Source organism: Dama dama, chromosome 8 (genome assembly GCF_033118175.1).
Source record: "Dama dama isolate Ldn47 chromosome 8, ASM3311817v1, whole genome shotgun sequence".
In the NCBI taxonomy this organism is placed as follows: Eukaryota; Metazoa; Chordata; class Mammalia; order Artiodactyla; family Cervidae; genus Dama; species Dama dama.
This window is the reverse complement of record NC_083688.1, coordinates 34,957,969-34,973,462: the sequence shown is the minus strand read 5'-3', so window position 1 is coordinate 34,973,462 and position 15,494 is coordinate 34,957,969. Positions and strand designations below refer to the sequence as shown.

General features: G+C 35.7%; 1 protein-coding gene across 1 annotated transcript in view; it reads right to left on the bottom strand.

Moving 5' to 3' along the window:
* Positions 1–15,494, bottom strand: part of ERBB4 (erb-b2 receptor tyrosine kinase 4) — a 1,235,763-nt gene that overhangs the window by 285,023 nt on the left and 935,246 nt on the right. The window contains exons 13-14 of the mRNA XM_061147924.1: positions 9,993–10,125; positions 4,189–4,282 (exon numbers count right to left, since the gene is read on the bottom strand). Coding sequence (XP_061003907.1) covers positions 4,189–4,282; positions 9,993–10,125 — 227 coding nt within the window. The remainder of the gene's footprint in view (positions 1–4,188; positions 4,283–9,992; positions 10,126–15,494) is intronic.

Sequence of the window (15,494 nt, the reverse complement as noted above, 5' to 3'; positions counted from 1 at the left end):
CTCAGCTTCAGAGAATATAGACATTCCCTCCCACTAGATGGGAGGTGCGTCCTACTAGGATAATGAAATTAAGCAGAAGCAATTTAAGAAACTGCTGATGCTAAACTCTCCGGCCTCACTTTCCCTGCTGCCATGATGTGGGGATCTTATGCAGGTGTGAAGAGTGAAAGTGTTAGTCATTCAGTTGTGTCTGACTCTGAGACCCCAGGACTGTAGCCCACCAAGCTCCTCTACCCATGGAATTCTCCAGGGAAGAATACTGGAGTGAGCCAGTTCAGTTCAGTTGTTCAGTCATGTTTGGATTGCAGCACAACAGGCCTCCCTGTCCATCACCAACTCCCGAAGCCTACTCAAACTCATGTCCATCGTGTCGGTGATACCATTCAACCATTTCATTCATTCTCTCTTTTCCTCCCGCCCTCAATCTCTCCCAGCATCAGGGTCTTTTCAAATGAGTCAGCTCTTCGCATCAGGTGGCCAAAGTGTTGGAATTTCAGTTTCAGCATCAGTCCTTCCAGTGAATATTCAGGATGGACTGGTTGGATCTCCTTGCAGTCCAAGGGACTCTAAGAGTCTTCTCCAACACCACAGTTCAAAAGCATCAGTTCTTCGGTGTTCAGCTTTCTCCAATTCTCACATCCCTACTTGACTACTGGAAAACCATAGCTTTGACTAGATGGACCTTTGTTGGTAAAGTAATGTCTCTGTTTTTTAATATGCTGTCTAGGTTGGTCATTAGCTTTTCTTCCAAGGAGCAAGCGTCTTTTAATGTCCTGGCTGCAGTCACCATCTGCAGTGATTTTGGAGCTCCCCCAAAATAAAGTCTGTCACTGTTTCCATTGTTTTCCCATCTATTTGCCATAAAATGATGGGACCGGATGCTATGATCTTAGTTTTCTGCATGCTGAATTTTAAGCCAACTTTTTCACTCTCCTCTTTCATCAAGAGGCTCTCCAGGTCTTCTTTGCTTTCTGCCATAAGGGTGGTGTCATACTGTAGTGAGTAGCCCTTTTCTTCTCCAGGGAGTGTTCCTGAGGGATTGAACTCATCTCCTGCATTGCAGACAGATTCCTTACCATCTGAGCCACCAGAGGTGCAATAAATTCAAAACTTCTTGGGATGCCAGACCATCACAGAGTGGGGACGAGGGGAGGGGGCTGAGAAAGCTTCTCAGACTTTCAGTGCACTTTACATGAAATATATTTAAATATTTTTCTGTAGTCTACTGCAATATGGTGGTCATTTATTATGGCAACACAAGCTTTATTAACCTGACTTTAATAGCTACTTAACTTTTGTCAGGTCCCAATCCTATGCTTTCTCTTCTCTTGCTGCCTCTCTGGCTTGTATTTCGGTCTCCTTTGACTTTATCTGATGTCCCTTACTTTCCTTCTTGCATTCCCTGTCTTATCTTTCTTGATAGGACTATATAGGAATAGTGAAAGTGTGTCAGAAAAGACAAAATTGTTTAAAAAAAGAGGAAGAAATAGAATAAAGAATAAAATAAATAAAACCAAGGGCAGACAGATAAGGATATAAAACCAGAGGCTTGCTTTATTTCAGATCTATCCCTCTCAAGATTACCCTGAATATCTGTCACATTTAAATAGGATAATACCATCCATTTTACATCCATTTGTGATGTATATTCCCAGAAAGCATTTTATCCTTATTACATTATAGACACTGTTGTCTAGAGAAAAAAAAATGAGATGAAAAGAGTGTGGAATTTGGGGTCAAAATTTCTATAGTTGAATTCCAGCTCCACATCTTACTAACTTGCTGATTTTTGGAATAACTTTCTAGTCATTACAATGGGTTCAATTTCTTTATATTTTAAATGGAGCACATGATAGTATGTTTGAGGTATAATAGTGTTTGACAAATATAAATATTTATCAATTATTATCATTAGGGAAACACTGACAGATCAAGAAAATGAGATTTCAACAGAGTAAATCACAAGGCCAGGTGTGGGAATTCCACTTAGCTTTATGACTTCTTCTATGTCATCATAATGTCAGTCTCATGAAGAAGTTTCCTGAACCTCTTGGATATCCTAAGTAATATATACCAGTTACATGACACATAAAACCACCACTGTCTCTAATTTTGATAAACAACATGTAGACCCAGAAACAGGCATACACCTTATATAATGTTGCTTGAGCTCAATTCTGGCAGTTTTTCAGATACAGTAACCTAAAAGACACTATGCTCTTGTTTAGCATTTCAAGGCTTACTGACCAAGTGATCAAGCTGATTTTCTTGATCTCATGCTCTGATCTTCTATAGTTGAGTGATTCAACTTTACTGAGCTTTTCGTACTTTTGACTTTTTGCCTTCTCTAATCTCTAGAAGTATTCATTCACAATTTTAGCAATGAATAGTCATTTTAAGCATTTGATCCACCAATGCCATCCTTATAGAATCAAAATATGTTCATTAAAAATCTGTCTTTTCATTCTTTCTTGATTATCAAATAATTTTGAAAATTGCAAGAATATTTTCAGGGCTTTTTAATGTGTATTTTTATAAACTACCTCAATTCCTTTGAGGAATAGACTTAAAAACAAAGCCATCAATAAGCTAGTTATTTCCTAGCATACTTATATACCATAGGAGGCAGGATAAGGAGTGGAAAAGCACAGGGCTGATTTTGCAGTTTGCCTTGTTCAGAGGAGACGGCCAAATTCTTGGTTATTGTAACTGTATGCTTTCAAACTCTTTTTCTCTGAAAGATACTTTTTTTCATTCTCAGACATACGGTTCCTAGATATGATAGTTTTTAGACAAATTTTACAGAGACAGGTCAACTTACTTTAACAACCCAGTATGGAATTTTACTTTCCTGTTTCCCAACATTCTTTACAGAATCCACATTTCTCATGCTGAAGATTAATTGTATTTTCCCTTACTACCCTTAGCAGAAAAAGGAAATAGCCACATATGCCCTGAGCATACTTACTTGGAGATCATTACATACTAAATTGTCTTTTAGACTTTGGTTCTTCAGGCCAAATCACATCACTTCTTTTTCTCAGAGGTTTGTTTTTCCAAACTTAATCATCCTCATGGTAGTCCTTTGAACTGTCCAAGTATCCCACACATCCTTCTTTAGGTGAAGTTCCACAACGGCTCACTGGGGCCTAATGGAAGTTTGGAGGGCTCAATGATAATTTTTTTCTACGCTAATTAAGTGCTGAATAAGCACTCTGGTAGAAAAAATTAATGCTATTTAAATTTCAAATGAATTCTATGGAGCAGTGTGGACCTCTTGGCAACACTCAAATGTTGGTCCTCAAATTTTCTACTGATAGACGATTCAACAGACAAACTGAAAATTTGTCTAAAGAAGGATGAATATGACACTTTGGAATGACAAACTCATTCTGACCTCATTATTAAGAAAAAGTCTCATTTTAAGAATGATGGGAGCCAAAGTAAGGTCTAAAAAATAATTATCACTTTTCTCCATAAGACTAACTTCAAACTACATAAATGTCAGCGTGTTCATGAGCACTTTCCTAATCCTATAGCTCCTCCTTTGATCAACATGGTTCAATTTTTCTCTCTGCCACAGTATTTTATTACATAATTTTAGATTTTAATTTATGAAAACTTGCCTACCCCCTTTTTTCAATTTTTCCTCATAATGCTATCACAGTTAAATGATTAAACACAGATATGAATGTATTACAGTTTACCTCAAACGAAACATGAACTTTCATATTTACAAATCTTTACATGATTCCTCATTCTAGATTCTTCTTAAAAGCATAGCTCAAACACCCCTTTTCTTTGGCTTTCTTTGGTGCCCCAGTTTTCAACTCAAAGGTTTAGTTGCTCCCTCATATGTGTTCCTATAACAGATTATACATATTCATGTTGTATCAATTATTTTGCTTCCACTTAGGTATTTGTGTATCTCTCTTTTCAACACGATGCAATCTTTAAGGAAAACACCATATTTTCTTTTTAAATAATTATCTTGGAAATAAATATTTAAGAAACTGAAGTTTTAAGTCTTTTAAGCTGCAAACCTCTTGGGAAATTATTGAATGTGACTCCCCATAGCAGGCTATAAATGCCTATTTAATGGGTGGATAAACGATACAGCAATGACTCACACATATTCATACATGAAACCAAATAAGCCAACACAACCACAGATGTCTTCAGGCTTACCGGTCCATGGCACGTGAGGATGCCATCTTCCATCTTCTCACACTGGGGGTCACACTCAACACAGATGGAGCCATTCTCAAACTCCCGAAATTCACTGTGAAAACACCAGCAGCATGAGGCAGTGTAAGCAAACAGGCTGTCAACTTAACAAATGAGGTAACATCTGCTAAAAGTCCTATTGGCAGAGTAAATTCTAGAGTTTGTTTCTCTATGTGCCAGGAGCATCAGAATCATTTCCCTGTGCATTAACGAGTAAGTTCTCCATTAGGAGAAAAGATAAACTGCAGCCAGATGGCTCCACTTGCCCTCCATTGGGTTCAACGACAGACTCATTCAGGAAACCTCTCTCTTGTGAGAGATATTCCAGCAGTCTCAAAAAAAAAAAAAAAAAAAAAAGAAGAAAGAAAGAAAAAAGGAAAAGAAAAAAAAAGTATTACTCTCTTGATGACACAGCAGAACCATTTCTGCTATTTTAAGTAAGGTTATGCCTGTTTATCTCTCTATAAAATTTTACTCTTGGCTGAAGCCTTATTTTTTAAACTTTGAAAGAACTATTGTATTTTTCCTGTTGCTAAGTTACATGAATGTTCCCTATCCTTGTCCTTCAAATCCCAAGACTCTTCAATTTATTTTTAGTGAAACTTCAAAAAATGCTTTGATTTCTTTTCTTCTTTCAAAATATCTGCCTTGGGGAATTAGAGAAAATATCTTTTTCTGGTAGATTTTATTTTCTTAGATTATTGATCTAATATCACAACATTCTTTTCAGTTTAAACTCTTTTTTGAAGTAATTCTATATGATATAAAATTAATAAAAAATAGTTTGATGGTAACATCCTAAAACTTTTAAATTAAAATCTCAGATGATGGCCATCCCTTCCCCAAACCTTACATTTTGTGGCTATTTGAATATTAAATGTTATCAATATATAAGTTTTCTAACCAATATCTACTCTAGAATTTTCATTTCAGTAATTGCATATCCATTAAGTATGACTTCCCACGTGGCACTTATGGTAAAGAACCCGTCTGCCAATGCAGGAGACAAGAGATGCAGGTTCAATCCCTTGGCCAGGAAGATTCCTGAAGAAGGAAATGGGAACTCACTCTAGTATTCTTGTCTGGAGAATGCTATGAACAGAGGAGCCTGGTGGGCTACAGTCCATTGGGTCGTACAAGTTGGACATGACTTAAGCAACTTAGCCCAGCACACAACACATGTATAATATGTATAGAACCACACTGTTTCCACTAATGTATGAGAGGATGAGGTATTGGGTATAAACAATTTAGAATGTCAGCTATGAATTATTTCTTTTCTTCATAGCAAAATATCTCATTTGGTTATAATAAAGCCTTAACAGATAATTGAAATCCAAAGGGTGGGCTGTATTTTCTGTTGGTTATATTAAGATTATATCTACATCAAGGTAAAATAATGGTTTGGTTTTCAAAATAAATAGCATAAATCTATGATGAGTTATGTGTGGATGTACATATTTACTTACATGGATTTTGCACTCGAAGTGCTGATTAACTTTTTACAAAGTTTCTAGAGTTTAAAATGTCAAATACTTAAAATTTTTATATTTTGCATGTTTTATCAACAAAATATAAAACATTCAACAGAGGAAAACTTCAGAATATAAAGGTAAAAATGATGTGCTGCTGGTGGAGGTGGGGGATGGAACTCAGTTGTAAAGAGAATCAAAAGCATCATGTGTAAATGAGATTACATGACTGTTACAGCAAACTCTGCAATCATCAGCAAAGCACCATTTCTGAAAACAGCTTTTTGGGTGATGAAAGAAATAGGATGCTAAATGAAGATAACCATTTTTATGTTTCTAAGACACAGGCCATCCTTGTCTTTTCTCGGAGCTCCCTTCTCCACATACAGAGTTGAGGAATAAAATGAGTATGTCATAAAGAGTCCTGGAGACAACCTAGAGGCTTTTTCTTCTATAGACTAGACTTCTACCTGTAGAACTTCTGGCTCTCTTTCTTTCTGGTTTTCAAAACAGATTCTCCTTGCAATTTCTTTGCTATCTCCTAGAGATTCTGCTATAACTTCGCCAGAGATCCCCTTTCACCTGAGTCTGATCTAACAAGTCACATTCCATGAAGCATGCGCTTTGGTTACTGAGCTTTGCGTTTTTGCTGCTATACATTTCTCCCAGTTTTGTGTGTGTGCTACTTTAACCAGTCCTGTGATCAAGAGCAAAAGCTTTGGAACTGGTTGGTGTTCTCAGTACCAAGATTAATATTTCTGTCTTAAATCTCCTAACTTCTCTAGACTTTACTTTCTAAATATCCTTCTTACTCTTCAAAAGGAAAAAGTGCTTCAATGAGAAATGTAAAAGATGACTACGAAGAGCTAAGACTGATACCCTCTCTGTTGTTTCTCTGTTGTTCTTCACATTTCAGAAGCATTTAGCCATGTTGCCAGTTAAGAGAACACATTTAAGATTGCATGGCAATTAGTTTTCTTGCTCATTTTGAATACTTGTATATTGTAGTTTGTTGTTGCTGTCATTTAGTTACTAAGTTGTGTCTGACTCCGTGCGACTCCGTAGCCCACCAGGCTCCTCTGTCCATGGATTTCCCAGGCAACAATACTGGAATGGATTGCTATTTCCTTCTCCAGAGGATCTTCCCCTCCCAGGGGTTGAACCCAAATCTCCCGCACTGGCAGGCGGATGCTTTACCACTGAGTCACCAGGGAAGTCCATATTGAAGTTATGAATTGTCAATATGATATGAAGTCCATCCTAAAGGAAATCAGTCCTGAATATTCATTGGTAGGACTGATGGTGAAACTGAAACTCCAATACTTTGGCCACCTGATGCGAAGAGCTAACTCATTTGAAAAGACCCTGATGCTGGGAGGAATTGGGGGCAGGAGGAGAAGGGGATGACAGAGGATGAGATGGTTGGATGGCATCACCGACTCAATAGACATGGGTTTGGGTGGACTCTGGGAGTTGGTGATGGACAGGGAGGCCTGGCGTGCTGCGGTTCATGGGGTCACAAAGAGTCAGACACGACTGAGCGACTGAACTGGAACTGGAACTGGATGATATGGATTTGAGTGCTAACAGCCAGGATTACCTGACTTAGTGTTTCCCCTTAAAAAACATCCTCTTTTTAGAATTTCTTCTTTTATGATAGTCAAGCTATTTGTATATGTAAATAGGTTCCCTGATTTTGTATTTCATATTTGTATTTATTTTCAGCAGTGTATAAAATAGGTAGTGACTATTCTACCTAACCATTTAATCAGTTCAGATTTATAGACACTAAATGGAAATGAAGATAACTATTTCAGGGGTAGGAATTCTAACATGACTTTATTTTGCTTTTTTCTCTTTTGATAATCACAACTATTTTATGATATCAATACCAGTCCCATTTTCCATATTGAAAAAAAAAGAGTTTAGGACAATTAGTTATTTATCCAAGGATGGACATTTCAAATAGGAAGTGATTAAGTTAGGATTTAAGCTCATTTTTCATCAAAGGCAGTCATGTCTGCCAGGCAAAGTTGGAAGAAATTTACCAGAATCACAGATTGGAGATGGCAAAATCACTCATTGGGGAGGCAAGAATTACATCAGATATTTATAACATAGTTTCATTTATTATATTTTAAACTAACCCTTGTGTATTATTTCCTAGGGCTCTATCACTGTGGCAAAAAACATTAAGAACTTTATTATATTTCTTTAATACATTTGATTTAATGATTTGGAAAATGTGGTTTCCCTTGTGGTTCAGATGGTAAAGAATCTGCCTGCCAATGCAGTAGACCTCGTTTTGATCCCTGTGTCGGGAAGATCCCCTGGAGAAGGAAATGGCAATCCACTCCAGTATTCTTGCCTGGAGAATTCCATGGACAGAGGAGCCTGGCAGGGTACAATACATGGAACGGCAAAGAGGTGAACACAGCCGAGCGACTAACACACAAACAAGCTTTCAAGACAGTCAGATAATCAGTACTGTCTATTGTTTATTTAAGGAACCAGTATTTTTCCTTTGCTTAGCTTTCATTGTCTCATAAAAATGAGACAGAGAGTAGTATAGATAATCTATTCATCCACATATCTATCAAGTTCACATTTTTGACAAGTTCAAAACTGAAATATATAAGGAAAATGCAATGATTTCTGGAAAGAAACAGGATGAAAATCAGATATCCTGAGTTCCAGTGTTGGTTTGGTACTTCAAATATGTTTTGACATTGGTCAACATTTAATTCTACTACTTCTCACTATTTGATAAAATGATTTCTAGAGTCTATTCCCTCCTTAGAACTGCACATACATATTCAATAAACTTTTACTGTAACAGTCTCTTAACAGAATTAAAGTCTATTAGTTCCATTTTAATGGCATCAATTGCTATACACACAGAGAAGCATATTTTATCTGAAGTATTTTATGTACAGAAAATATCTTTCTTTCATAATAATATGAACAAGCATGAATACAATTCAATTCAATGAGGCAAGTAACAAATGATTTGCTATTCATTATCAACTTTGTGAGTTGATTGTGCTCTACAAAGTTTCAAGTTGAATTTTCCTGATAAAAATATTAAATCCTTTATTTGGATACTGTCTTTATTAAGATATAATTCACATATCATGCAGTTCTTCTATTGAAAGTGCACAATTCAATGCTATTTTAATATATCCACAGAATTGTACAACCATTATAACCATCTCAAACTATTAAATAATTTTAAAAGTGGTTTTACATTTAAACTTCTAATTTTAGTATGTTTTCCTAAATTCATGGAGGGAATTGGTCTTGGTCATCTTCCAAAGAAGAGACATATCACTATTAATGAGATCCTTAGGTTTTTATCCCTCTAATGTAAAATGCAAAAATGCAATGCTATCTTGGATTATGAAAACTGTTGTTAAAATAGGGACAATTTATAAGACAGAAGAAAGAACTTCAAAACTACAGTTTTACAAAACCCTTGAACACACGTTCAGTGAGCAATATAGGGAAATTTGACTCAGGGACAGTGCTAAAATTTTTATTTTAGTACTAATGAAGGACAACTGTGATGCATGAAATGGTATGTTAGGTTAAAGTGATTTTATGAGTATATGAAATGCCACACAATGAGGTATATACTAGGATTTATTGTTGTCAATTTGATTATTGCAGTATTGTAGATGGAATTTAAAATACTTGATTTAAAATACAGCTTAGGTTACCTTTAGAAAGTGACAAAGCACTTTCAGAAAACCTTTTCAACTAGAAAATACAAAGGTAATTTCTCTATAGGGCTAGGTTCTTGTCTGAAACATAGAAATGTATGTTGTTCCTAATATACAATCAAATAGCCTCAAAACCTTAATGGAAAAAAATCAAAAGTTATGCCGTCATTCCAGATGAAAATTAATAGGAAAACAAGAGAAAAAAATTGCTGACATATATGAGAGGAAATATTACTTATCACAATGCCCTTCATAAAGGAAATAGAAACATTTTTCAATTTGGAGAGGTATAAATTTCTATAAAGAATTACCCATATTTATACACTTTTAAAAATATATGCGCAATAGTCAATATGTCAATATGCATTTTGACCTATCTGTTCACTAAATAAAATTATTCCTTCTTAAAACAATTCTTTTTTATGTTTTTTTCTTTATGCCACAAAAACTCTCCTTAAAAATCTTGGCCAGCACACACATTCTGAAGTTTTACCATATTATGATCATTTCAATATCTGAACCAATCAGTACCTCAAAGCTCATGAGACAAAGATGACATAAGATGCCTTACCCGTCATAGAGGTTACAAGACTCTATACAGGTTCTTCCCCTGCTGAAGCGACGGCATGACAAGCACTGGTCTGGCCCAGGTCCCCAACACCCATCATTTGAACAGAGATCGTTGCACACCATTCCTTCAGCAGCTGAAAAACACACCAAAATCAGGGGGAAATAAAACAGAAGGCTGTGTCCAAACTAACCACGTTAAAATGAATCTTCTTGCTGCTGCTGCTAAGGCGCTTCAGTCGTGTCCGACTCTGTGCGACCCCATAGACGCCAGCCCACCAGGCTCCCCCGTCCCTGGGATTCTCCAGGCAAGAACACTGGAGTGGGTTGCCATTTCCTTCTCCAATGCATGAAAGTGAAAAGTGAAAGTGAAGTCACTCAGTCGTGTCCAACTCTTAACGACCCCATGGACTGCAGCCTACCAGGTTCCTCTGTCCATGGGATTTTCCAGGCAAGAGTACTGGAGTGGGGTGCCATTGCCTTCTCCGATGAATCTTCTTAAGTAAAGCTATTTCTAAAGGAGTCACTGTGAAAGGAATCTGTGGCAGATGTCTGTCTGCCTATCCAGTCACTGTGGCTCACTCTACCCTCCATATTTCCCTAGTGCAGAGCCCCAGTCACTGAATGTATATAGCGCCACTGCATTTTTCATAATGGTGAACAAATGTCTCTTACCTCTATCAAAATTCTAGGGAGGGAGAGTGACAGAAATTAACATTCTGGTTAAGCCAAGGAACAGAACATGTCTTTCTAAAGCCAACCCTTTGCTCCACAAATACATCAAACATTTTGGCTTCAATTTTATATGAGAAATTCATGCAGAAATAGAACAAGTTATATTTATCATAAAACAACAAATATTAAAAGGGAAAAAAAGAGAAATAATTTTGCATTAGCTTGTATTAACTAGAATTTTATGTAAATAGAAATATGCAGTATGTTATATTTTTTAGGGAATTTCTTTAACTCAGAATATTACTTTGAGATTTATCCATATTTCTACACGTATCAATATTTATTCATTTTTATTACTCAGTATATCCCATTGCATGCAGATAGCACATTTTTAAACCATTCACATAATGTTAGACATTTAGATTGTTTCCCATTTGGGACTATTAAAAATTTAGCTACTATGAACATCCATGTGCACATATGTTTGCACATACACTTTCATTTTATTTATTTATTCATTTTTGGAATGAAATGGGTGGATAATATGGTAGGCAGAGGGTTAATTTTTTAAAGAAACTATCAGATTGTTTTTCAAAATATTGTACCATTTTACATTCCCCATAGCAATAAATTCAACTTGTGAACTGAAGTTTCCTCACATCTTTACCAATACTTGGTATAGCTAGCCTGTTTAATTTTAGCCTTCCTATTATTATGTAGTGGAATCTCATTATGGATTTGATTCACATTTTCTAGATGATTAAAGATATTGAACATCTTTTAATGTGCTTATTTGCTATCTTGTTTGATGAAGTGGCACTGAATTTTATGCTTATTTTATATTGGATTGATTGTTTTCTTGCTATTGAGCATCCAGAGTTCTTTACAGATTCTGCAAATATTTTCTCCCTGTCTTAGTCTTAACTTTTTATTTACTTACCACTCTTTTAAAAAGTATACATTTTAAAATATTGGTGAAGTGCAACTTATCAATTTTATCTTTTATAAATTATACTTTGGGTATTATATCTAAAATTTTTTTTGTCTAAACCAAAGCAACAAAAACTTTGTCCAATGTTTCTTTTTAGAAGTTTGATGTTTTTGCCCATATAGCCCATTTATACTTGGTTTGCATATTATACGACATTAGTCAGGATTCTGAAGAAAAACAGAATAAATAGGTATATTCATATCCGTATCTACATATTTTATATACTTTGATATAAGAAATTGTTTCACACAGTTATAGAGGCTGTGAAGTCTCACTGTCTGATGTTTACAAGTTGAAGACCCAGTCAGTTCAGTTCAGTCGCTCAGTTGTGTCCGACTCTTTGAGTTCCCATGGACTGCAGCACGCCAGGCTTTCCTGTCCATCACCAACTCCCAGAGCTTGCTCAAACTCATGTCCATTGAGTCAGTGATGCCATTGAACCATCTCATCTTCTGTCATCCCCTTCTCCTCCTGCCTTCAATCTTTCCCAGCATCAGGGTCTTTCCCAATGAATCAGTTCTTCGCATCAGGTGGCCAAAACATTGGAGTTTCAGCTTCAGCATCAGTCCTTCCAATGAATATTCAGGATCAATTTCCTTTAGGGTTGACTGGTTGGATCTTTCTGCAGTCCAAGGGACTCTCAAGAGTCTTCTCCAACACCACAGTTCAAAAGCATAAATTCTTAGGCACTCAACTTCCCTTATGGTCAAACTCTCACATCCATACATGACCACTGGAAAAACTACACCTTTGACTAGATGAACCTTTGTTGGCAAAGTAATGTCTCTGCTTTTTAATATGCTGTCTAAGTTGGTTATAGCTTTTCTTTCAAGGGGCAAGTGTCTTTTAATTTCATGGCTGCAGTCACCATCTGCAGTGATTTTGGAGCCCAAGAAAATAAAGTCTGTCACTGTTTCCACTGTTTCCCCATCTTTTTGCCATGAGGTGATGGGATCACATGCCATGATCTTAGTTTTTTGAATGTTGAGTTTTAAGCCAACTTTTTCACTATCCTCTTTCACCCTCACCAAGAGGCTCTGAAGACCCTGAAAAGCCTACAGTACAGTTTTAGTCTGAGCTTGAGAACCAGAAGCACAGATATTTTAAGTCCCAGTCTAAGGGCAGAAGAAGACTGATGCACCAGTTCAGGAGTCAGGCAAAGAGACTAAGTATGTCCGTTTTAGCCTTCGGTGAATTAGAATATACCTATCCACTTCATTTCACTCAGTCCACTAATTCAAATATTAATCTCATCCAGAAACACCCTTCCAAACACATCCACAAATAATGCTTAACTAAATACCTGGGGAAACTGTGACTCAGTCAAGTTGACACATAAAATTCGCCAACACAGATACTATCTTTTTCTTTATTTGGCATGTAGATATTCAATTTTTCCAGTACCATTTGTTGAAAATACAATCCCTTTTCCAGTAAATTATCTTTGCATATTTGTTTAAAATCAGTTGTCCTCATACTTGTAGGTCTATTCATATTTCTTGACTTTTCTATTGATCTATTGATCTATGTCTATTGATCTATTTCTATTGATCTATCTCTCAGGGTGTATTTTCTCACCTTTAATCTATATGTGTCTTTATGAATGAAGACTGTGTACTATAGGCAGCATATAGTTGGGAATTGCATTTTTAATCTAATCTGACAATTTCTGCCTTTAATTAGGGTTGTTGTTGTTGTTCAGTTGCTAAAGTTGTGTCCAACCCTTTGAAACTCCATGAACTGCAGCATATCAGGTTTCCCTGTTCTTCATTATCTCCTGGAGTCTGCTCAAACTCATGTCCATTGAGTCAGTGATGCTATCCAGCAATTTCAACCTCTGTTGTCCCCTCCTCCTCTTGCCCTCAATCTTCCCCAACATCAGAGTCTTTTCCAATGAGTCAGCTCTTAGAGTATGTAACCAATTACCTTTAATATGATCATTGTAGTTAAAAATCATCGATTTTACTATTTACCCAAACTGTCCTCTTCCCATTTTTTTCTGTTTTTCATGACATATTTTGGAAAATCAAATTGTTTATTCTTTCATTTTATCTTTTTTGCTTTTGAGCTACATACATTTTTAATTTGCTATTTTAGTGATATAGTTTGTATTTACAGTAGACGTTCAAATAATTTAAAAAGATAATCTGAAGAAACAGTGACTATACAGAGTGTTTCCTTAAAACTTAAAGAAATGTTATTCTCATAATATTAACTATTTTAGCTAACTTATAAAGTTTGTGGACTTTGCTTAACCGTGATTCCATGTCTGAAATTAAGATAGCACATGTTGTAATGATTCTTCTCATCTTTTGGGGAAACTATTCAAAAATTGAACAATTTGATGTTTTACTCAGGAAAGGCTGACAGTTTAGCTGTTATATTGATTTTGAACAAATAGCAAGAGTTCGCTCCTTTTGATTCATTCATAATGCAGAAAAAGAGGGCTCTTTCACTGTATAAAATAAATGTCTGTAGAAAGGAAATCTTAATATAAGTCTCATATCACTGATTCCTAGATGTACAAGTAACTTCCCATTAATTTATAAAGGTGTAAGGAATAAGAAAGAGAGTTCAATCAAGCTGACTGAATATAAACATGTAAAATCAAATTTTATACAACAAATGAAGATTTGAAAGGAAGAAAAGATCAGAGATACTAAAATATTAAGATCTAATGCCCATTTTATAAGCATTGAGAGATTTTAAGGTTACTGATAGAGTGTTTCATATTCTGACACATATATACATTTATATACAATTTTTGTATGTACTTGCTTATGGGATAAATATAATTATCAGAAGAAACCTTAAAGAAGGAAAAAAAAGCTATATTATAAAAGCAACTTGTAAAGATAAGCATATTATATTTAAAATCATACTGCAGAGTATCAAGAACCTCTCCCTTTCCTATCCTTGTAGAAAATATAATCAATGCCTCACATTCTTCGTATATCAACTTCTGTCTAAGGCCTTAAATATGCTTTCAGTTTCTTCTTTTGGGATGTTGATAAAACCATCAGTACACCTTTGTACTGCCCATTTCATGATAGTCCGTCAATTCCTTGATCTATTTATTTCACCTATTCGCATTAATTTTGGGGGGTTTGAAAAAATTACTCTCATTCTTGTCCCTTCTTTGATTTTCTGTTCTCTCCTTTGATTTAGTTAAAGAAGAGAGTATTGGCATCACTCAATACTACTACTTTCTATACATATTACTTTTCTCAGTCTGTATTCAGATGCTCAATTTCAGAGCAGCTTTGAATCAGGGAAACAGTATCTATTGGAGGAAAGCAATAAAAAGCAGGAAATTATAATAATTACTTTCTTCTCACTCTTTCCAAATGTCACTCTGCTGACTGAAACCTTGGGAAACATCTCCACAAAGCATAGAACAAAAGATGAAGGAAACTACTTTGAAATTCTTAAGAGAAAAGAAGGTTTCAATCAGTACTAAGAATTCAACAGCCCTCTGACCCTCCAGGGTGATAGTCCCACAAGAAGGACTAAAACGCCTATTCGGTGGCTTACAGCTTGAAACACCATCAAGAACTCTAAAGAAACCTTAGCAACGTAGCCATTAGGCAACCTTTAACTTCTGTTTTTTCGGAAGCTGCAAAACTTTTTGTTTCTTTATATCATCTGATTTGTATCTGTCTGTTAAAATTTTGGAGAGATAATAATGTGCTTTACAGAGAATATTGAACTTGCTTTCATTAAAATAGAGGCAAGCTTAAATAATGGATCTTGCTATGTGTTGCATGTGTGAAAGTAAATGGATTAGCTCAAAACACTGAAATGAAGTACCTGTCTGTAAGCACAAAGGCAGAAATAATA